This window comes from Malaya genurostris, chromosome 3 (genome assembly GCF_030247185.1).
Source record: "Malaya genurostris strain Urasoe2022 chromosome 3, Malgen_1.1, whole genome shotgun sequence".
Classification (NCBI taxonomy): Eukaryota; Metazoa; Arthropoda; class Insecta; order Diptera; family Culicidae; genus Malaya; species Malaya genurostris.
The window spans coordinates 26,382,711-26,408,637 of NC_080572.1; the positions used below are offsets into that span (position 1 = coordinate 26,382,711).

The 25,927-nt window shown below is 36.0% G+C and overlaps 1 protein-coding gene across 6 annotated transcripts in view; it reads right to left on the bottom strand.

The window, feature by feature from the left end:
- Window positions 1-25,927, bottom strand: part of LOC131435596 (SH3 and multiple ankyrin repeat domains protein 1) — a 300,484-nt gene that overhangs the window by 46,652 nt on the left and 227,905 nt on the right. For all 6 annotated transcript variants that reach the window (XM_058603647.1, XM_058603646.1, XM_058603648.1 and 3 more), the window contains one exon: window positions 4,791-4,916. In XM_058603647.1, coding sequence (XP_058459630.1) covers window positions 4,791-4,916 — 126 coding nt within the window. The remainder of the gene's footprint in view (window positions 1-4,790; window positions 4,917-25,927) is intronic.

The window sequence follows — 25,927 nt, forward strand, 5'->3', positions numbered from 1 at the left end:
GAATTGCATCAGCATCACAAAAAATTGAAGATCTTTTAAATCATCAATTCATTCGATATGAATCAATCGTGGAAGCTTAGCTTAGTCGGCTTATCAGATTACTTAGCATGGGAAAATTGAGGGTTGGTTGGTTCACTGATCGCGTTTTCGTCATTTGATTTGTCGTAGTTGTTGTTTCTTTGTAGTCAGAAAAGTTATCTTTTTTTTGTTTTTATAACTTATCGAAGTTTTGTTCTCTCGGCACCTTAGAGCTGTGGCTTTTAACTCTTATAATAAAATAAAAAAACTTGTTAGTTCTAGCAAACATGTCTTGTACATTTGTGACAGTCGATTGTTAGTGGACGACAGGTTGTTATTGTTATTATGTGTATTATAAGTGTTGATTTCTGTTTTAGAAGGATGCGTCTTTGTTTCGATTATAGAGGTTTTAACCTTGACGACGAATGACTTTCTGCCACTATATGCAGGGTTGGGAATTGAACCCAGCAGGGCTGTATGAAAGCCATCGACTAACCCATCACGCTATACCCGACCTCTATTCAGAAGGACCTGGTTGTATAGAGCTGCCTTTTTGTCAGGTTTCACACTAGGCTTAGGTAGTGAGTAGATAGCAGATAGAATTGACAAGTAGTGAGCTCAATTAGACAGGTGAACAAGGAGTCCTGATCGAAGAAGGCTCCGAAAATCGGAAACCATTCCGAAAACCTAAAAAAAGGTAAACATTTCCTTCTGTTTCGAGTTTCGAAGCACAAACATCCACATACACTGGTATTTGGTATGTTACTTGGATATGAAACAGTAGCGTTCAAACAAAGTCTGTTTTAGATGAAAACATGATCCTAGCTATAACCAAATACAAATAATAATACCCCTAGGTCCCATACAAACAGTTCATAAATGTTTGGTTCATAGGTTGAGCAAGTTAACCTAGCGTAATTTACTGTTTGGAGTTAACAGGATAACCGTGAAGCAATATAAAGTATCTGGCAACGAAATCACGGAAGATCTTAGTTGCTATGACACGAATTTAGTTTGTTTGTCTTTATTTTGGGGAATAAGCTGTTTTTCGCCATGGTCGATTTCGATCTGATGTGTTCCAAATGCTTCGATTGAATACAGCGCCGGTGTTAATTCATTTTCCGGCGAAAAGAAACCCGAAACTGGCGGGCACAATGGATATTCAGAGAGTAGGTGTTTCAGCGGAAGTGATCGGCAAATGGATATAGGAGCGAACCGATATTCAAATATAAATATTCCGCCCTCCGAATTATTCAGCGATGATGGCTCTTCTGATGCTAACCGCATTCGTTGGAGGATACTTGTACTTGCGACGTACTTGGACTTTTTGTACAACAAACAAATGTGGGGATTTTTGGCGGTCATTTTCTGCCTGGCAATGGTTTCGGGTCAAATGTGGAATCATATCAGAAGTCCACCGTTTGTACACAAGGGCCAAAATGGCATAATTGTTTAGAGGTTTCTGTTTAGCGGTTGTTTATTATAACAAATTAAGGTTGTAACCAATAAACAAACGAATTGTTGAAAATGTATAACCACACAACTGTTAATTTTACCAGAAGATTTTTGGTTAAATTCATATTTAGGTCGTCGTCGCCTTCAACATTTTGAGCGGGGTTCTTGCATTTGCTTTAATGTATGAGCTACCGTCACAAAGAAATATTTTCTCACTACAAAAACTAATTGTTTTCCTTATTTTGAGCTTAAGGAACTTATGTCTAATGTTTTATGTATATGATCATTTATTAGATATTGTTTCTAATTGATGAAAACAAGGAGACAGAAAGCGCAAGATTTCTTCAAAGTTAAAAATATAGGCGGTCAGTCATGTCATTTACCCTTATTCTGAATAACGACGTACTGGTTTTTCGATCGAATACGGTTCGGTCGAATCCTAGCTACCTATGCGCCCTTATTCTGAATAACGTCGTATCGTTTTTTCACTCGTATTTCATTTGTATTCCCCATAACGCTAGCAAAATCAAAGGTAGCTATGATTCGATCGAACCACATTCGATCGAAAAATCAATACGTCGTTATTCAGAATAAGGGCGAATATTTCTTTGCCTAGTTGATGCTTACTTGTGAATGAAACAAGTAGCTCGTCCAGTGCGAGGTTGGGGATCAAACCCAGGTGGATTGCGTGAAAGGCATCGACTAACCCATCACGCTATACCCGTGCCTTGCCTCGTAATTAATCGCCCTAATTCTGAATAACGACGTATTGGTTTTTCGATCGAATATGGTTCGGTCGAATCATGGTCACCTTTGATTTTGCTAGCGTTATCAGGAATACGAATGAAATACGATCGAAAAAACGATACGTCGTTATTCAGAATAAGGGTGATTATCTTGGTATACGTTCCATCTTAAATTACTAAAAGGCACGATTTTTTACACTATTCATTATATTACATTATTTTGTTTACCCAACATAAAAAATATATTACGAATAAGCATTTTTCTGAGAAACCGCTGTTTATTAGAATAATAAATAGTATCTATGGTAATCTTGGTGTTTTGCATTCAGCATTGCCAGTTGTATAGAAAATTTGCAAAAGTACATTCTCAAACTGACAATGTTTCTTGACAATGTACCGCATCGCGAAAAATGTGTTCGAAATTTGTCGGAGTATTCCGTATTATAATTTGTATTTGCTATAACATCCAGATACTAGGAGGATAACTTTATTGTACGTGCTTAAATCTTGAAAAAGGAAAGTAAAATTCACATCAGTCCGATCACATTTATCTGAGAGTTTGAAATATCTACATCAATTCGTAAACCTTCACAATTTTGAATAGTGGTAACTGGTCAAATAGTTCGCAATTCCCCATAAACTTTGACTTTTGCTGAGTTTATGCAAATCGTACATATAGCATAATTGCATACTTTAGTCTGTCGAAGACTTCGTAACCGATTCTTAGTGCTTAGAACAATTGTTTGGCTGGTGCAACGATGCCACTAACTTTATCAACGATCTAACCTTTCTTGTTCAGGCTTCGAACATATGATATTTGATTATTGAGTCACATGTTACCTAGAATTGCAATGATCGGGAAAGCGTACCGTTCTATCAAGCTGTCGCAGGAAATATAAGCACTCGAAACATATACTTGGTTGGAGACCAGGCCGTGTATATATCTTAAAAAGATTGCGAGTATTGCATTGTCAGTATTCGAATGAGCAACATAGCCTACTTTGTATAATATGGAAGCTAGGAGATCAGATCTGCGACCACTGTTGTCCAAGAAGGGATAGAAAAACAATTTTTACAATTTTAGCTATCGTTACCAATAATTGAAAAAAATTATATTCTTATAAGTTGATTCGATTTTCCGCTAGTGTTCAACAATTCAAACATAAAGCTTGCTTCATTTAGAATTGGAAGCTCTTAGCGCCCACGTGTCGGGAATTTTGTCAGCTTCACGTATGATTTTTGACATTCCGAAAATCGACTGTACTTTGTAAACAATCAACATGGAAGTCGAAAGAAGGAAAAAAAATTGTGCACAGTTATTTGGAAAATCCATTGTGGTCTGCATCTAGGCTAGCTAAACAGCTGAAATTGCCCAGAAATACCGTATGGCGCGTTATCAAACGGTATAAGAAAACATTGACGACGATTCGGAAGCCTCAAACCGATCGTCGGAGTCGAACTGACGACCGGAAATTGCGTGGTAAGATTTTGAAGACGATTAAGAGGAATCCTAATCTGTCGGACCGTGATTTGGTCAGAAAATTCGGTGCTGCCCATAGTACCGGAGGAGAACTCGACTCCGGGAAGGAATCAAGTCGTATCGAGCTAGCAAACAGCCAAATCGGACCATGAAACAGAATAGTGTGGTCAAAATTCGTGCTCGGAAATTATATGACCAGGTGCTGACCAAGTTCAACGGGTGTCTTCTGATGGACGATGAAACCTGTGTCAAGGCTGACTTCGGTCAAATCCCAGGTTAAAAATTTTACTTGGCAACGGCTCGGGGGGATGTTCCAGCCAAATTTAAATTTGTTTTTGCCGACAAATTTGCAAGAAAATTTATGATTTGGCCGGGCATTTGCAGCTGCGGCAAAAAAACGAAAGTTTTCGTTACAAATAAGACAAATGACATCGGAACTATACCAAAAAGAGTGTCTCCAAAAACGAATTTTGCCGTTCATTCGATCCCACGACCATCCTGTAATGTTTTGGCCAGATTTGGCAAGCTGTCATTACAGCAAAGCCGTTTAAGAATGGTATGCAGAGAAAGTAGTCCAGTTTGTTCTGAAAAACCTTAACCCACTCAACTGCCCCCAGTTCCGCCCTATTGAGAAATACTGGGCAATCATGAAGAGGAGACTCAAGGCAAAGGGAAACGTTGTCAAAGACATCAATCAGATGACGACCTGGTGGAATAAGATAGCTAAAACGATGGACGAAGAAGGTGTGCGCCGCCTACTGAGCCGTGTTACAGGAAAAATTCGAGAATTCCTTCAAAACCGTGACGAATAATTTTATCCGTATTTTTTCTTAAAAGTATGAAGAAAACGCTACATTTGTATAAAAAAAGATCTTGAATACAATAATAAATAACTGAAATACATGCAATTGTCTTTGTTCCAATTCTATTTGAAGCAAGCTTTACTAACTAAATAAAATTTCACTAAACTTTGTACGTGTTGCAAAAACTCCAAAATGGTTAAAAAATGAGTTGTGGGACAAATACTCGAACGTCCCTAGATTATAAAACTCATCTTTTCATTAGCTTATTTAAATTGGCCTTCAACTTACCTCCAAATACCCGACGGGTCCATTGAATGGATAATCACCAAGTCGTCGCTCCTCGTCGAGAAATTTGCCTGCTTTTCCATTGGACGGGGGACAGAATAAGCCATAGTTGAAGCTTTCCTTCAATTCCTAGAAAGGGTAAAAGAAAAAGTTAAAATAGAGATATGATTAGCATAACGAGGTCCTATATGGTTAGATTGCTGAATATACTATTAAATGTCGATTTAAGGACCACTAATTTTCCCAACAAGCGATGAAAATCTGCCGTCAGCATACACAAAACATTTTTATGATTACGCCATTTCGTTCAAGGTCTTCAATCTCGGAATGGAAATGTTACGACATTGATGGGAGCGACATTGCAATAGTAAGAACTTGGTCAGGACGAACAGATCCGGTACTGAAGTCTGCGTGTAGCATTGCCTTCACAAATTTTCAATTTTATGGTGTTGGATTCAATAAAAAAAAACGTTGCGAATAAATCACGGTGATGTTCCCACCCACCATTACACTCTGGGTTGGTTTGCTGAATGGGTGTTCCTGGCGGCGGCGGTGGCGGCAGCTGTAACAACGACAACAAGCGTATTTTAGTCGAGGAAACCACCGGCTGAAATCGGATTTGTTCGGGAAAAAAGACGAAGTTCTGGAGTGGTTGGGCGTTTCCCCGACGGTTTGTATTTCAGTTGGTAATAATTCACCTCTTGACCTGTCATAAATTGATGACGTTTATAATCCGCGTCTTTCGTTTCACGTTTTGATCCCTAATGTACTGTTCCATATTTTTTCAAAAGAATGTTTTTTTGGTGAGCTTGCGATTGTTCAGTGTGTTTTGTGTAAAAATATTAGTTCAAAATTACAGTCAGTTTTCGTTAATGAAACAGGGCTTGATTGTATGCCCGGAACAACTTTTACTCATACTTATACCGTTTTCGTTTTTGAACCTACACGCGGGCGATTCTGACTCCGAGTAAAACGAACATGTGGTACGCGCCCTAAACAACAACTCATAGACAAAAGAAAACAATAAACGAACTCGCATGGATGTCGTGGTGCGACCCTAGAAACTACGCGGTTGGAGTCCGTTCTAGAGCGACTCCAGGGGTGGCATTATGTATCTCGATTCGACTGAAATTTTATCGAATCGACCACGTTTCGTATTACGGTTCTCGATTCGAAGTCGATCATCGAGCTTCGTTCGACTTCACTCGAAGAAGTATTAGATTATCGAGAAGTTTTGGCATTATGGAACCAAAACAATCGAGCTCGTAAACGACTGAACTCGATAAGAAATGGTCGAAAGCCTTATTACTATCGACTATGAATTTTCGAATACGTTTCTTTTTTATTTAGGTAGTTATCGATAACATCTTAGATTTTCATAAACATATTAGTATTGATAATCTTTATTTTAATGCATTGTTTTGTATATCGTTATATATATTTTGTGTGTTTGGCATATTATGTACAAGTCGAACTGTTTCGAAAGCATATTAATTGAAAGCTGCGTGGTGTTTACTTAAAATAACAAAAGTAAATCGAGACTAACCTATGCCCAGTAACTGTAGTTTGTAATAAAATTTCTGAATCCTGTGGAATGAAAACGTCGCTCAAACAGATTGTAGGAAAAAGCTTATTCGCTCGATAACAATGAGCAAATAATGTTTTTACCCATATATCTAACTCTTCAATAGTACCTAAATAGATTATGAAGACTACAAAGAATGGGTAACTCCTGGTATATTAACTAAAGCAATATCTCCTAATAAATATGATAAAATACTACAAATAAAGCTGCAAAACCTAAAAGCCTTTGATTAAAACTACACATATGGATGACGTAAATTGTATTAGACTTGAAACAATACATGAAAAATACAGAATTTTTTTTATTATAATTTCAAAAGTTCATCGATAAACTGTGTACAAGAACACGCTTGAAAAAATTCTTTACGTTTTCAAATGGAGTGGAAACGAATCTGCTTCTTGATTTAAATTTCAGAAATGTGTTCATGTTAATTTCGTGCGGCAACTTAAAACCGCAGTATTACAAACAGTTTGCTTCTTTTCAGTACTTGAACTGAATAAATGTAATCGAAAATACTCGAACAATAATTCAGTTTAATTTTTTTCATGATTGCAATGTATATGGGTTTGTTTACCTATGTATGTTACGACCAGAGATGCCAGATATTTTCATAGAAAATCTGTATTGATTTGTATAAAATATCTGTATTTATCTGTATTCGCTAATAAAATGAAATTTCTACAATACAATTATGTTAAAAGGTATTATTCCAATAGATTATGGTTATAGAGTGGTAGATTAAATTTCATATCTTATATTATATTCATCGACGAAATTTTATAGTTTTTTCCTATCAACAACAATTGAATTATGGTGCCATATACTTGTCTAATTTGAAAATGTTCACTTCATAAGTTGAGATGGATTTCCAAAACCCAATATGCAACGTCGAGTCAGGTAATACAACTGTCAGTCTGGCAATAATGTTTCATTAAGCCAACACTTGTCTAACTTTTAAGTTCAATTTCGTTACAAATTTTAATATAAATGGATTTCAGTGTTCTTCATTAAATATCTGCACAAAAAATATATATTTTAAAAAGTGATTTGTACGTTGATTCCTAAACGTTTATCTCGTCATTGCAATCAAATACTAATAGATAGCTCAAATACTAATAGATAGTTTAATTTTTTCCTTAATACTTTTGGTGAAATCTGTATTAAATTTAAGAAATCTGTAAAAAATTTGTACTCTGTATTAAATCTGTATGCGCATGTAAAAATCTGTATAATACAGATAAATCTGTATAAATGGCATCTCTGGTTATGACAGTTCGAGCAGCGTCAGTCGAAATCTAGTACCACATTGTTAGGATCTCGATCACGAGGTCGAAAGCGATACGTAATGCCTCAGTTCAGTCGAATCGACTTCAAAAATAATCGTTTCGAGCAACTCGATTCGAGATGCATAATGTCAGCCCAGGTTTCTAAAACAAACATCTCGAAAGTTGTTTTGGTGACTTTGGGTCAGCTCTCGGGCTGCTCTGATCAATAAACGAAAACGGTATTACTTTCACTTCCATTAATAGTTGCTACATCGATTTTGGAATTGCAATTTAAACGATTTTATATACACTTCTTTAGATTTTGCACTGTCGTTACTCAAACCGGCCGATCGTACTCATCACTGTAATATCGAAACTAGAAGTCAGATCAAAATAAAATTCAACGATAGTATGATGCAATCGTCCCGGGTTGGCGGTTCAATGCATAGGGCGCTGGTCTTGCAAGCCAGTTGTCGTATGTTCGAGCCCCGACTTGGAAGGATTCTTAGTGTCAGTAGGATCTATAGTACTAGCCATGCAATGATTCTGTACACTAAGAATCGGCTGCGAAGTCTGTTGAAACAGAAAGGCCAAATTCCACAAAAGGAATATAATGCCAGAACTTGGCCATGAGGCAAGCTGACCTTCCATTCGAACCTAAATTTGTGAAAATCTACGAGAAAATTTGATGCGCATTTTTATCGCATACTTCATACAAGTAATTGTAAAAATCACCATCAAACGAAATTACACAGGAGTATTACGAAAAACAACAAGCATTTTATACATTGCCCATTTTGTACATTATCAGTAATTATTATTTCGATTAGAAGCAAATTTACAGTACCGTCTTCAAAACCAAAACACAGCAAAAGTATAACAAATTGAGTTGGTTTTTCGGATATCGATAAGATCATTTCAGGGTCGAGTGTGTACGTTTGCCCCACCGCTTCGTCGAAGCAACTGCTTTGAAATTGTCTAGTATTTTTCGATTGATCGAAGCTCCGAACAATTCAGAGGATTCATTATCTTGAGTTCAAAATCAATCTGTGCCACTACAGAATGTGCCACTACAGAATCATCTGGGAGTAGTGGTAGCTGACCAAATCAAACCAAAAACAACTTTGCCCCTACGCTTACGGATGGTTCCGTTTTCAGACCATTACTGTAAAAAGCTTGCCAAATCATGGTGTTCTTCGTGAACTAGGTCTTGTTGGGATGTGAATTTTTGGTACATCTCCGTTATCCGGGCGTAAGAAAAAATAGGCCCAACACGGTTTGCTTTGATGCGTATGCTGTACAAATTTTGCATCCGCTGGTTTCTAACTAAAGTACATGTACCTTACTAGGGTGAATGTACCTAGCTAAGGAAATGTACCTAGATTTGAGTATAGCCGGCCAAGAAAGCGGTTACAGGCCTCCCGCAAGCAAACCTTGTAATCCAAGTCGTCCAATGGCCAGTCCTAAGCGGTGGCTTCTTGCATACAAATCTGTTACCGCCTTGTTGGACTGGTCTACCTAGTCTTGTTAGGTGCATTTATCTTAGGAACATTTGCCTAGTTAGGTACATTCACGCTAGTAAGGTATATTTACATTAGTTAGGAACCTGTGTAATCAAGATTTGTTAGCACACGTGTCAAAGCAAATAGTGTTTGGCATTTTTTTGCGTCTGGATATTGGAAAAATAACATTTTTTTTATCGGGAAGCTGTTTGAAATAAAATTTTTATAAGCCGTATGTTTCGTCTTCGATAAAAGTGCAGCACTTGTGTTTCGTTGAAACGTGGTCGTACAACAACCTAGCAAGCTTTTAGGCCACGGGATTCTGTGCCGGATGTTTATTGTTTTTATACGATTTGTATCCTTCCTTCGAAAGTTGGCGTTGAACTTTCTGACCACATCTCGGATCGAAAGACCAGGGTTAGCTTTAACGTATCCAAACCCCTTGCTGCGCAGCTGACAATCGCTGGTGTCAGTTTGCTTGAAGGTCAGCATATTTTTTGCCACACTTAGGGTTTCTTTATAGATTTTGAGTATTCGACAAACTGATGTTTTCGGCATCCTTAGCACTTTAGTTAGTTTGGAATGAACCGCTCCGGATTTTCTAGGTGTTTGTTTTTTTTATTTTATCAATATTGAATAGTCAATATTTTTCTTCTTTCGAGCTACATTCCATGTTATTTTTGAACGCGATGGACTACTTTGATCAAACTAGCACCAGTTATTCTCTATAGAAGTGTAAACACATCACTGTCAAAGGTTTTCGATTCCCAACACTAAAGGTGTGCTAACAGCGCACTAGGAACGTACTAATTTACTCTAAGTCAGCCTATAAACATTAATATTGGCTATAAAATATTCTCATATGATATATTCTTCTAACTATAAATCAGGTATCTAAAAAGTTTATTTATTGTAAATTGATCAGTAAGTGGTATTCTGAATGCACACTAGCTATAAATAATGATTAGCTACACGGAAAGAAATTCGTTACTGCTGTTATGATTAGAAAATCATGAAACCAATCATTTTAACTTATCATGAAATCATGAGCAATAACTCTTCTCCCATGAAAATTACTCATGGTTCGAAAATGCGTTATTTGAAGAATGCATTTCTTTCCAAGCTCGTAACTCTAATTTTCTACCCGGATATCACTTTGAACCCTATGCCTCAAGTGATGTGATAGATTAATAGATTAATGGTAAAGCAAAAAGCAGACATTGAAAAGCAAGACCTACTGAAAATGTTTACTTGATCCTGAAGCATGTTATTTAATAATCGTGTTGTTTTACCCTCCGGCTGATAGAGAATTAAACATAACATAAAAATAAAGATAATGAACCGAAAATTGACATCATAAGAGACTTAGCACGGCTACGCTTTTCATTTGACAAACATCAATGTTGCATTTTGCTTGAACGATTCTTACATATTTGATGTGATCGTTGTTGCTAGAATAATATTCCGAGAGCGTTTAATTCGATTGTGAATTTGGAACACAAAATCAAAACTGAAGTAATGAACGCAAGTTATCTCTTGCGTCGTCGTTTTTCAAAAACAGAATATTTTTATTTTAAAAGAAGTTCGCCGTGCTTTTCACTGAATTTATATTGCAAAAATGATCATCGTTGCAAAAATCACACATAACGCCTGAATTTATGTTGCAAAAATTACTATCGTAGCAGTAACACGCCTGAAGTTATATCCAACAACTTCAAGTGCGTTACGTTTAAATTTAATAGAAATTAGTCCGAATGGATCATGAACCGAGAAATTTTAATCATGGTGTATTATCATAACATGAAAATATATAATTTTCCCCAAATCATGACTCGTTTTGCTCATTTCTAGAATCGGAATTTTGCCCGTGTATATGTTTTGCAAAGTTGGCATTTAAGCATTCTTAAGAGCGACTAATTTAGAGACAATATGCTGTTGCAATGTGGTAATGGACCGTATTTAATCGTTACCTGTGTTATGATGACATTTTTCTTAGTTTTTTGATGACATGGTTTAACAGTAATTGGGTGTGAATTGATTTTTTTCAATTTTTAACAAACCGAGAGCCCTTTTTCCTATTTTCGAGGATTGACGAGAGGAATCCATTCATGCAATTTATGTTTTTTATTGAATAGTTTGTATGTGTGTGCGGATTAGCGAAGTGTATGTGTACATGTTCCAAAGAGGTATATGAAATTACCGACATCGATCAAATTTTTTTAATTAAATTTGGATATTGATATTATGGTTCCAGAGTCGATTTTTTCCAAAATATTTTTTCGGGATACCACGAAAATACGACGTTTCATCCATTTCTAAGACGTCTGGCATAAAAAATATTTTTGGAAATTTCATGTACGGAGGGGCTGTTTGGTGATTTTCCGATGTCGGATATCGGAAAACTTTGACCGTCGACCCAAATCTCCAACTCAGCGATATCTATGAACGATTCTTATAAGTCGTTCCATTCGCTTGGTCATGGTTTTGTGTAACCTTAGAATTCTTTGTGATTCTCTACTAAAAAGTAAGAACATCACGAGGAACATTATGCAAGCCGAATGGAACCAGCAAACCAATAAATGCCACAACCTGCCTCTGTCAAAAACCCGATAAGCTCTACGATGCATAAAATTGGATCGCATTCACTTGACCATTTCGATTACATTTGCACAAAGCTATCAGTTTACGCTTGATCGGTAAATTAAGATCATTATTCCATCGAAACGAGAGTGTACAAACTCGTTACGTAATTCTCAACGATTGACCCGCATTTTCGCTTGTCGTGGATTCGATTTCTACGTACCGAAAAGCGGTGAGCATTGAAGCAAAAATATGTATGCTCATAGCATAGATGCTAAACGCTGATGATGGATTCGACTGAATGAGTGATTAAAGCAAAAATGGAATGCAGACGCAAGCGCGATTTGATCGCGGACTTCACATTCCCACAAGAGTGATCCGATCTTCGTAGGCTGCTGATGCACGCAAACAAATAAACAAAAACACTTCTTGTGGTCTACTGATTTACTTTCCGCAGCTACACTCGAATAGCAATCTATGGTAATCCATCCCCGGTTGGCGATCACGAGATCAATTAAGCTTTAAATTAAGGGAAAAAATAATAAACCAAGAATCGTGCCATGCAAGCCGAAGCAGGTCGTCAAGTGTTCAGCAATGATCATATTAGGGGTACTCAACCAGGTTGAATTATGAGGGGAAAATTGGCAAATTCGCTTTTCAATGTGAAGTACTACGGCTTTGAGAAAATTGCTTTGATAATCTGATTTTGTGTGCATTATTATTGATTGGATTGATTCGAGTCGAATATGGCGGGTTTCGATGGTCTATTGTTCCACCAGCGAAAACGGGTGGCGTCTGTAGAGAGTATTGGTTACAAGGTGTAGCTTGTTTCGAGCAAGTGCCCTCCAAAATGTTGTTTCTTAAAATGAAGTATATATACGCATTCAATTTACTTGGTATAACAAAATGGTTGAAAGCTGCGCACATTAAAGGTCAACCGACAAGTTCTTTTGCCTCTTGGCACGATGCTGCCCATTCCAAGCGGACGGATTGTATGCTAATTGTGCTGGATGTTCGCATGCGTACAAGTGCCAACGGTTATTTCGAAACTGAAGCCTACAAAAAAAGCCGCAACCGCTGTCGAAGGTTATGGTCATCTTTTGTGTTTTCACCCATTATTATTGGCACTTCAAGTACTCTAAAGCACGAGAACACGCGGGATCTAGTATCAACGTTGCATGGAACTACTTCGAACTAGTGGTTATCCGAGGGAGGGTATGTTCCATGCGCGACTCTGCTGTTTTTAGTATGCTTTTTTGGTAGCTGATGGTAGCCGATCGATATGCCTTTGTGTCACATTGTCCCAAACTGGCAGTCGTTGACAATTTCATGCATCTTCTGTGGTTAGCAAAGGGTTTCACACGGCCCAACGGTGGGAGGATTGAATCCGAACGTCAAGACTATTCGATGAGGCCAAATTGCAATTGCAGATATCAAGTTGCAACCATACTGCATCCAATTAGCATGAACTCCTTCGCAGAGTTTTATTTTGTCATTCTTCTTCCGCAATCCAGAGACAAACTCAATAAAGAAGAATGAAATAGTTATGCGTGCCAATTAACGATGTTCATGTTTACAAGTTGTCATGTCGTATTTTTCCAGCCTGGTTACAAAGTAGATGAGTTTTTCAACTTCTGCATTGGATGCAATTATTAGATATCTCAATCGAATTTCCTTTTGAACGCTATGTCGTAATTCACTTAAATTTACTTAAAAAGCTTAATTTTCTGTTTTAAAATATATTAGTACAAATACATAAAGAAAGCAAAAAAAAGTTTTCTTGGCAAGAACTCGAAGATATGATAATTTCGTCAGTTTACTGATTAGGAATGAATTACACTATTTAACCATCCAACTTTTTTTTGCTGTGAATACCCTAGGCTTTGGATGATGAGCTACAAGGCGCGTACTCTGCTTAGAGATAAAAAAATCAATGAGTGAAAAAATAACTTCTGAGATTCTCATTCATGAAACTAGCATCCATTTTTTGTGTCAGAGAAATTTAATGACGAATTTTCACCCTCAGAAACATCACTAATCCAAATGCTGAATTTTTATTTTACGCTTCAGTTCGAAACTACAGTGATTCGTGCAAGATTTAATTATTATGCGCAGCATTGTCTTGTCAGCATGTCTGAAACACTCAGCCTGGCGCGTTTGAATTCAAGTTAAATTGGGTAATATTTTTAATCAGCAGCATAACATGCTTCGTGATTTTTATAAATGTTTTTCTAACATTATAACAACAGTGTGAAACCAGTTAACTTAACCAACAGGGCAGCGATTCAGCCAACAATTATCCCATTGTTAAGTATTTTCGCTGAAAACTGGATTTCAGATGATTACGGAGTCTGTAGAAAATTCAATTATCAGCCGCAACACGTCTTTTAACCGCACGGTTAACATCTCAAGTAGCACAAGTTGTATTTTCTCGAAAAAAAAAGTTTGATTCACACTAATATATATTTTACTTAATAAATCGACAAAACACATTCTGACAATTTTCGCTATCTATTTGTGACAGAAGTCTGTGTATGTATTACATTGAAATTGGAAAACCGATTACAACAATCGCGCGAATTCAGTTCGTGTTCACATCTCATCCGCAGTGATGTCAGATCTACGGAAATTTTCGTAGATTTCTACGGAAATTTTCGAAGATCTCTACGGATTAGAAGATTTTCTACGGATGTACGGATCCGTAGATAAAATCATCGGAAATAAGAATATTTCTACGGATACCTACGGAAATTCGTACTTTTTTTTGTACAGAAAAAAGGTCGTTATTTGCTTTTCACCACTGGATTTTCCGAGGAAAATGACAATCTATGGAAAAGTCACTGAAACTATCTGGCATCGTTGCTCATCCGACACAGTCGAACATTGCTTACGGTCGAAACAACAGAAACAAAGACAATACAGTTTAGTAAACAATAGAGTATACGAAATGGGCAAAAACAATTTAGCAATGTCGGCAACTAGACCTTCAAGACCAAATTCAATTTGTATTAATTTCAAGCGCTGCAAAGTTAGACCAACAGCAAAAGAAATTGAAATCTTGCTATAATTGTGAACGAGATGCAATTTCATTCGCTTCAGCTAACATCGACATACACAGTGTCGAGTATGACAACGTTAAATACAAAATTTATGTGTACTTGGTGGACGGTGCCCTAGAAGTGCGTGTACATGACCTTACCCCGCAGATCAGTGATCACTTCGTTCGAGAAAATATGTTGCAGTACAGAGAAAACTAAAACAAGAACAACCGTTCAGCAACGGTAACTAGTGAACCCAGTACTCTTGTTCCAAAAACGCTTTCACCTTCGACCTTACTAGCAACTACAGTCAATGTACAACAAGGCGCATCTACAGCAACTAGCAATGAGCACAAGACTGCGAGAAGAAAATGGAAATGACTCACAATAATACGTTTGACAACAACAAATGGAGCCGAAAACTGAAACAAATGTGTCCTCAGCAAGCCATTTTTTTCGAGCTGTCATATTTAAAACTGGTATACGCTACCGTTCACGAGTAAAAATACGAGTGAAACGCTGCCAGGGGTGCCAATTTATTTGTTATATTTTCCAGACTTTAATTTGAAAATTGACATAAATGTTGCATCTAGAACTCCTGAACATGTCCTTCTCTTCGTAAATTTTGGACTGCATTTAATGTACTCGTTCAAAAACTCAACTTTCCCAATTGTTAAGAATGAAGTAATTTCTCACAGTTCAGCCAAACGTGTGAAAAATTTTCATCGACACTGAGTTTGTTTTTCTAATACGATAACCGAAAGGAAACCATTGCTTAACTTTACATGTGTCACTTTTTCACTGTCACTCTATTTTGTCGTGACAAGTTTGTAACAAAAACGTGCTTAATCTACCTAGCAGTGATATGATACCTTTTTTTATAAATCCGCATGTGTTTTTGCATGAATATTCTCCGGTGTTTTAGTTTTCATGACATTATTTTAATGACCGTCGTTTTAAGTGGCAATTTGAGATTTAAATCACTCATTACCCTGTAATGTCGAAACAGCTAATCGGATCGAATTTGAATCTAAATAAACGTGTGACAATCATTGAACATTCCATGAGATGTCGAAGTAAGTTCCACTTCAGAGTTTACGGTTATTTACGGTACTTCTAGAGTCGGTATTCAGAAACCAGCATAACCAAAAGGATTTGTATGGGCGTGAATTAATATGACGAATAAATTGCAATAGTTTTGAGTCCTACTTTGAAGCTTTTTGAGATTGTCATCCTCTATATCGGTTTGATTTTGAAAACTCAACTCTGTAATTCCAGAATCGGAAGTCAGAGTTGGATAAAAGTCATTAATTTTGTATGGATAATCCTTTAATTTGAAATTTTGTTTTTGAAATTCGATTTGGCCTTTTTTGAGAGAAGGGTTGAGCTTTGAGAAACGATTCGATACTGCAATCGGAATTCTAAAATCGATGCAGCCGAAGTCAGTTAAATTCACCTGAGGAGCTCTATAGTTTACATTTGATTCAAAATGTTCAAAAATCAATATAAACAACTTTGAGAAATCGAAGTGCGAATTAAATTTTTGGGTACTTCCCGGATCGAAAACTGAATACTGCTAAAACTGAAATAAATTTATTTTGTGATCGACTATCCAAATCTACAAACCTGATAAATCTGATTAATTAATGAAAAATGGACATTTTTATACTAACAACCCTGTATATTCTAAACCGGAGGTCGGATCTAACTAAAAAGCAAGATTTTTTATTGGATCCTAAGACCTTTTATTTGAATCTTAGATTTCTTAGATTTGAATTTTAGATCGGTTTAGCCATCTACGAGAAAAATGAGTTACACGATTTTAATTTCCTTTCACATATCAACCTGTAGTTCAGGAACCAGAAGTACGATTCAAACGTAATTCGGAAGCCTTGTTTGGGAGCATACGACTTCTCATATGAATCTGAGTTTGTACAAAACGGTTGAGTCGTCTACGAGAAAATTGAGTAAAATTATTTGTCAAATATGTCAAATATACTGATCTCGACGAACTGATTTGAACGTAACACCCATATATCGGGTGTTACGTTCTTCCAGCATTTATTGCTGTAAGTAGTTCATATCAACATAATTATAGAATTGCTTTTAACTCAAAAATAATATGAGTGATATTAAACAGGCATTATCACACCACTAGGTGGACGTCGCGTCCTAGTTTGGTAGTGAAATATTCAAACGAAATCGTTTTGGAATATAATGTTAATTTAATTTACTTATTTGGAACCGGGAAACGCGATTTGTATCTGAAATTTTCTAATCTTATTCTTCGAATGACATTGAACCTCCACATCTTTTATACCAATATTATATGCCAGTTTGCAATATCCAATTGCCAATTGATACGAACTAACATTCCATATCACCATGCATAAATTCCTTTTGTTTGTTGTTTCAACAATAATGCTGTGCAGATTCCAACGTGATTTTTGAGTTCAAGTACTCCAGGTTGCCATTACTGATTTAAAGTGAACTATTAAACACAAAATGGTTGTAAAATAAATGTAAGGAAAGTAAAAAATTTCTTCTAAAATTGTTTGGCATATGTTTTGAATACTTTCATACAGCCAGTGGCTCCGCTCTTCCGTATTCATTAATGCTTTTGTTTCTTGTAACGAGGGAAAGCAACTCTTTACCGTTGAGGTGGGTTCAAAGATTGAAATGACCGGAAAAGCCCGCAACATGGCATAACTTAATTGTTTTCGTGAACTCGTAACTCATGACTTGAAAATGATCATAAAGATTGAACCCCATTATAGATTTGCACAGGATAATCAAAGGAGAAAAAACGACACGTAACACGAAAATACAAATAACAGCAGATTATCTGCGAAATTTTTCTGGTCAAAATATTGCGCCCGATGTTGTGCTGTATGTTCGCAAATGTGTCCAGCAAGGTGTGTCGACCGAGATTGTGTACCATGATTATTTTGTGTTATTTCAAAGGTAACTGGGACAACAGATGATCATAAGAAAGGTGGTAGAGATGTTTTATTTGTTTCCAAATAAATTTAATATTATTATCATTCATTCGTTATCGCCATTGCAGTGCATGAGCTCGTCGTGAGCAATCAAAATCCACTCTGAATCGGTTGAATAATATCTTCATTTTTTGACAGTATAGTGTTTTGAATATTATTGACTTTTTTCAACTTGCAACGAAATTATTCCATTTAATTGAATGGACAATGGATAAATTCGATTTCTCTATCATAATAAACGGGGGCTCCAACATATCTGTGCCATGTTTTTCATGGAATGTCAACTTTACCTCGATACTTGCAACAGTGCGAGTAACGAATCAACTTGTCGAAAGTTCAATCATGCGTGTAAACAGAACACAGTTACGATGTCTATTGTTTCGTGCAGGTTGTCATCGGTGCAAGTTTGCACTTTAATGGCGAATAAAGAAAAGTATGTAGAGTGCCGTGCTTTGGCATGGCTGTTTCACTAAACGATTATTGTCAATGGTTTCTTTTTTGTCGTCATGACAAATACCAGGTAGACCATGAACTGGAATGGCAAGTATGTCCGGGTATCCAGATGGGATGGGCTTTTCTGTCATACGAATATAGTGTTGACCAGCGACAAAAAAAAACAATGATTGTCGCGTTTTCGCAGCCCAATCAACCGGTCGGGACTGCGTGAAAATTGCTATACACATCGACTTTTTTCCCTTTCGGCATTATACTACTTCCAGGGGTAATAGCAACCGAGCTAAACCACGAATAGTCATCTATTCCAATGTTGAAAACATTTTTATTGCTTGTAGTGTCGTTCCAAGCGACGATGAAATTTCACTTGTAGAGTTATGTAATTTTCGTGTACAAGTGTCATCACTTTAGCGCACATATTCCCCACTATTTTACATGGATAGGCAAGCTACGATTGCTGGAATGTCGAAATGATACGACTTAACGATTACAGAAAAGTGTGAAAAATTAACCGAAATTGGACTTTCATGATTTGATTTATATCGTGATGGAATCGCTTAGTTTATGTTTCTTCTTTATGTAGGGTTCAGTTATACTTGAAACAATCACATGTGTCATTTAGTTTTCAACAACTGATCGAAAAATGTCTAATATGGACAATTTTAATGGAAAGTTTTGCATTTATGTACAAGAAGAAATTCATTCAAAATTTAGTTTACTCGATATAATTCCGTTCCATGTGACGGTTACATGCGTCCTACATTCTGAAACAAAAGTTAACAACCGCCCTTATTCTGAATAACGTCGTATCGTTTTTTAGCTCGTATTTCATTTGTATTCCCCATAACGTCAGCAAAATCAAAGCTAGCTATGATTCGATCGAACCACATTCGATCGAAAAATCAATACGTCGTTATTCAGAATAAGGGCGAACATGTCTCATAAATAATCGACTGTGAAGTAGTAAACAAATCGAGAGTCTGTGGGCTAACATATTATTTTAATTATCTTCGATTGTAATTAGGTGACTCTAGAGTTTATTTTAGGTCCCTGTCTGACAAATTCGTCGTCGCATGTGCAAGCTGCGACAATGGGTACAGTAGTACCGAACACTATCTGTGGAAATACGAGTATCCAAAGAGTAGTCCAATTTCCACAATAAGATATCGCACCAGAGTTTCATTTTACTGGGCATCATCACAATTATCACTGACATCTCATCTGTCAATATTTATCTCACCCAAGCACTGTACAGGAATCGAACAACTGGTAAACAAGCAGCACACGACTCGGTCAATTTCGCGTCGGATTCTCAGAAATGACTGCGACACAATACCCGAGTAAAGTCTAACATCAAAATTAGAACAAATTGATATTTGATTATGATAGTAACATCAGATTGAAATCCTAATATGATATCGACTCATAAAATTTTCAATTAATATCACATTGTGTTATCATTTTGCTGTTTAATGGCAAAAAAGGAATAAAGGCAAAAGTTTTGTGAAACTCAAAAAATGAAAATATTAAAATCAACAACTTAGTGAATCCATTGAAATTGAGCATATTTCAAATGGCAGCACAAAAATACAAAGTTAAGTTTCAATGGAAGAATTGTCTGGGAGGCATTAGATAAATTGGCGATCATCGGTACCACGTTTGTCTGAAGCAGGTCAATCTGAATAGTGGCTTTGCCATTTCCATCTCGCTGAACGTCTGCCGTAGAAGGAGCTTATTTCAGAATTTGATATGAGAAATATATTTGACGTCATCGACTTCCTTCTAGATACGTTAAGTATAATGTTTCGATATTTGTAATCATACGACGCCGCGAAGTTCATTCCAAAGTTTTTTGATCATTATTTTCAGTGTATTTAGAAATCGGGGACCTGGATGTCGAAAATAATCTACTCGCCAAACCCGGTCTGAAAATACCCATAACTTTATATCCAACAGTATGGAAAAATTCATTGTTTACGAAGTTCGAACATCGAACGTTGAATGTCTCAGATTTCAGAACCTAGAGCTAATTCTTAATAATACTTTAGTGGCTTAGAGAAGCCACCAAGAAAATATTTGTTTAATTTTCCAATATAAATCGAAAGCTTGTTGTTTTACCTTGAAAGTTTCGCGAAGACTAAAGCGTCGAAAATAAAATCGGTTTGGTAAATCGTGAAAGAAAAAGTAAACAAAGAGAAACGGTCATTTGCAGTTAGGCCCTTTTGTCGTGGGACGGTCGAAATGATCTGGAATACCTTATGGCCGGATTCCTAATTCACGTTTCCTGTGTTGTAGAAGACTTCACTGTAAAACGTTCGGTCTTCAGAGCCTCTAAATTCACATTTCAAAGTGATTAGATGTGCGAGTTGTGTGAGATCAAGTAGTTAACTCAATTTAATGTTATAATGTTTGAATGCTACAGCTTTGGATATGAGAAGGACAAAGAGAACATTTTCATACTGTGCTCAAATAGCCACACTGCTATTCACGGTGGATGCGGGATGGAAGCGACGCAACGAGTGTGCACTGACAGAAACTACCTTCATACAACTTTGTGAACCAACACTGCTTGTCATATAACCGAACATTTTCCGTCCCCTTATAGCAAGCACTTACAGTCCATAGCAATCGCAAAAAGTTCGCATTCCAAATCACCTAAGTTCGAAACCAATTCTCTCCGCGGTAGTGTTGGAAAATGGCATGAAAGCTTTTTTTCTTGCTTGCGACTAAAATGGAGATTGCATAAAATCTTTTTTCTTGCTTGCGAGTAATATCGCCTAAATGTATACTATCCCGGACCTTTTTTGGCAGTTCTATTTTTAGATTATGCTCGTGATGTGTCATTTCGAGAAAATCTACATCATATTAAGTTTTCAATGTGCTTTCACTGAGAGCAGAACTAGTTTCCAGTTTGATGTCACACAGCATTTTTTTTGCTTTCAATTTTGATCTTTTAACCGTTAAAACGACCAAAACGATAGCAAATTAAGTAATCGATATATACGAACAGCACAACATCAAATTGAGTTTTCTTTTTGACCTCACACTTTACTCGGGTAGCCGTCGAGTTGCAGGTTGTGCACCTGGTTTGTTGTTTTGGCAGCAATTCAATTGAAAAATTTTCTAACGGATACTAGTTATTCCCTCCCAGCGTAGATTTGTTTTTGTCGTTACTCATGGATGATTCGTTGTTTGTGTACTTTTGCGTAGATTAATCTATCTGTCTGGTTTCTATGCAAACCAACTCTTATGGGGATCTAATTACTTCTTCACGACTGTGAAAAATTTAGAACAGTAAAACTCCTCTCCATGCATCTTTAATACTCAAGAATCCTATCTGCATAATCCTCGGGATTTGCACGGTACTTTAGAAAGCATTTTTTGTGCTTCGTTTGATATTTCACGGAACGACCGAAATTAGCTCTGCGCCTAATTCGTATTACTGTTTTTGAATTAGTTGATTTTAACAACAAAATTTCCAAAATAACTATAAAATTAGTTAAAATTGAGAATTTACTTTGCTAAAAAAACTCCTATTTTTAGAGAATGTGTTTAGTTGGCGATTATTCTGGACACAAACCAGCAATATTTCAATCCAACACGAAATTCTCATTGACAACTAATTTCGTGATTAAAATCAGAAAATTTGTTTCTATTTATCTATCACCGTCATTACTGAAGGACAGCACAAAAAAAACAAAAATGAAATTGGTTTTATTAACAAGTTTATTAGTCAAAAACTCATGAGAAGTTTCAAAGCAAAACAATCCATTAAAAAGCTAAAAGGAACAGTCTTGTTGAAACTGCTTGCAAATTGTTTATACGTTTTTCGCATGTGTTACGATATATCCGTATATAAATTTCTAAACCGATATGTGAAAATGACGTAAACTGTTAGTGGAAAGTGTATTTATTCAGAATTTGTGCGCATTTGAAGCGATTGTGGGTAATAATGTTTTTACGCGGAACAGTGAAGGGAGTTTCGAATGTTGCACTCTAATTGTACACGTTAAATGATGTTTTCTGTATCTTCTAATATTCCGGGCTACGCCGTCCGGTGTATTACTTGTATTCGATTTTTGTTTTCCGAGTGCTCAAAGTTTTCAGTGAGAGAGTCGATTTCGCGAAGTCGAATGAAGAAAACAGCGATTTAGAAGTAAAATTTTCAAAAAGAAGTTTATGTTTCGCTTATGTCTTTTTCTCCAATACAACATCGTATTTATACCTGCCAATATAGAAAAGATAACCGCGACTGAAATTTTTTTCGGTAGAAGTGTGCCATCTAGTGGCTAGTAGTCATTATGGTGCTAACGTTTTTTCGGTGACAGAGCGCCATATAGCTGCGAATTGCAGAAACCAATTCAACCATTTATGTTGGTTGAAAACAACGTTTTATTTCTTTAATTCAACTATAAAATTAGTTGAATGGATATGAAGTGTGCCTTAACTAAGAAATGACAGCACGTTTAATTGGTGAATTCAACTAAAAAAATAGCCATATCAACAAATATTTTATTATTATTAAGGGAACTAGAATTAGAAAATCTAAATTAGCAAAAGTAAGATTTTTTTAGTTGTCTCAAAAAATAACTAACTAAATTCAGAAAATCAACTAATTTTTTCGCCAAAATGCTAATTTCGGTCTTTCCGTGTTCCATTTCATTAACACCATTTAATCCATTTGAACAGCTATGCTATAAAATTGCATGATAAGAATAATAAGAATGTTCACTTTTCGATTACATTCAAGTCTTTCGAAAGGATATTACACTTTGATACAATTGTCAAAAATAAGATCAGCTTTGTAGTTATGTAGCTTAAGCAGAATAAGTATAGTGGAATAAGTTGAACAGCTAAGTGGCAACCAGTCAAGTAATGATCCGTGGAAATGTACTTTTTTCAACGTCCGTCAGTGTTTATGTCGATTATGTGTCGAACTTGTGGAATTTATTTCATACCTGAATGAAATTGAACAAATTTTGCTCAGCTTTTTTTGTCGTTAATACGACTTAGCAACATAATTTGCTCTCCATACTATCGAAAATTTGTTCAGCAATTCGTGATAGAGTTTTCAGTAGTATGAGATATCCAAAAATAACTCAAAGTTGAAATTTTCCAAAATGTTTGGTATGAACGAGCATTAAGGTGGAATTCAGAGCCAAAATAAGGCGTGCAAAACTCCAAGCATTTGAATTGAACGAATCATAGCATACAGCGTATCGTACAAAACCGACACATAGAAATACGGAATATTTTCAGTGATTGAATGCAGTGGTCTTACATTTTTCATTCGCTAGTAAAATTGACACTAACTATGTATGGTTATAAACTTATCTTTTCAATTGACCAAATTGAATGTATAACCAAACTTCTCTTATAATTGATTTTCTTGCGTATAGCAAAATTGTTCTTCCTTTGTAACAGACCAAAATCTTTGGCATGCTGACAACTCTGCACCTAACTGATTCTTACTATGAATCATTTTAAATAAGAACTAAATAATATTCAAACAAGATCTTTCTATATGGAATTATAACCTGCTTGTAAGATGTCCACTAAAATTGTTTAGTTTTTGAAGTGCATATTATATCAGTATATAAGTGAATAATATGTTATCATTTCTCATGAATTTTTGAAGGAATTATAGATATCACCCAGGAATTATAAATACCAATAATTTGTAGTTTTAGAATTCGTAAAATCGAAGATTACGGAATCCTAAATGGCTAAAAACGATTTGTTGTGGATTTTTCAATTCATGAATGAATTTGAACATTGCATTTTTATTTAATCGGTCCTGTAGCCTACATAACCCCGTAATATTTTGCTCTCGTGTGTTCCAACCAGAGCTGCAAATTGTCAGTCATGTCAAATGACCTTGACAGACTGACTAAAATCATCGTCAACTGTAATCGGTACGATCAAAGTGTCTGTCAAATGAGATACTCGATAGTTCAATGACCAAGTAGAAGTATACTCAGTCAAAGACAGGTGACGCATTTTTTCTCTCTCTCATTCTCCTATTCCCTGTTGAAGTGAAAAAAATCCATGAGAGTACTAACATAAACATAAACTGATAAAGTTCATTGTTCTTTCCAAAAAGTCATCGAATTTCGGAGTTTATTGATGTAAATGAATTTAATTCAATGTTTATGCTGCTTGATTAATATTTAGTCGCATCGTAAACAAGCAGTGACAGGAGAAATGAAGATAATATCAATCGCATCGGCAATCAATGAGCGTCCTGGTGAGTATAATATCAAGAGAATTTAAGTTATGACAGATCGGCTCTAAGACACTCAATATATGATGATTGGTAGAGCCGGGTTGGCAGCAGTCCAGTGACATAAACTTTCCAATCTGCGTCGTGCAAAGTTGCTCGTTGATAGTGACATTTAGCAGCTCTGGTTCCAACTTGATATTGTACCGTAAAGCAAGTTAAGTATCGAAATTTTGCAAAATTCACACAATCAATTAACTAGTACGAGCGATATTTGGCTGTGTGGATGAAGCATGCCAGTTTTATTCCAGTTATGTCTCTGACTTTACACTCTCGTCTTTTTTAGAAAGTATTGTATCCTAGGAAAATTGCTGAATATACATCATTTGATTGTCACAATGGTTCTCCAAAGGTTTTCGGTAAAGGATGGCAGAGGTTCTTAATTAAGGAACTGGACGAAAACTCTAAACAGAGTTAAAAAATAGGAGAGTTCATTACAAGCGGATTCCGAACATTTCGTTGCAGAACTTTGCTATGGAACATAATTTTTTGCAGTGTCGTCTAGAGAAACAAAAAACGATCCAAATTCAAAATATCGAGATAGGATTTATTCAAACATATATTTACATGGAATGTGTTCTCAAGCCGAAGAAGCAGTCTACATTAGTTGCTCTGAATATTTGATTTGGCCAACCATTTGCACTAGTAGCAAACGGAGAAAACCATTAGCGATCAAAGGTATCACAAGCGGTTAAATTTACAAAAATGAGTGCCTCAAAAAGTGGCTTTTGCCAAAGCCGTTTATCTTGCTGGATTTGACTACATGCCACAATTCTAATACCGTGAAACAGTTCTATGCAGCTGATTCTATGAACATTGAAGCGAAAAGCTAGAACTAATCAAAGTGTCATTAACCCTATCTGACCACAAATAATTGGACGATGATAAAACTCGAACTGTGGAAGGTTAAATGACGAAGAAGTGTACAAGAAATAATTGAATTGAAACGTACCAGAACGTAAATTTTTTACCCAATTTCATCAATTCAATTTATTTGACAGTATTATGTAACACTACTATTCGGGTTATAAACAAGTTCGTGCCGTAGTTTCATATTTAATATTCAAAGTATTCCCTCCCGTGGTTGATGGGCTTGACGGTATTGCAAACATCATCAGATACAATCAATTTGCGTTACAATTTGATAAATATATGTGTTACAGTTTTTTGCTTCGTTATTGAATTAAATGAATAAGATATGGAATGACTTGAATAAGATGTTGATTGCATTACGCTCCAACATCCGGGGTTGGAGAGGCAGGTAGGGCTTAACTGAGCTCTGTTTCATGTTTCATTTTCATACTACTGGCCCTTATTACCAGTGTGAAGTGGAAATTAAGTGCAATGAACACACACACACACACATGTATAAATATATATATATATATATATATATATATATATATATATATATATATATATATATATATATATATAT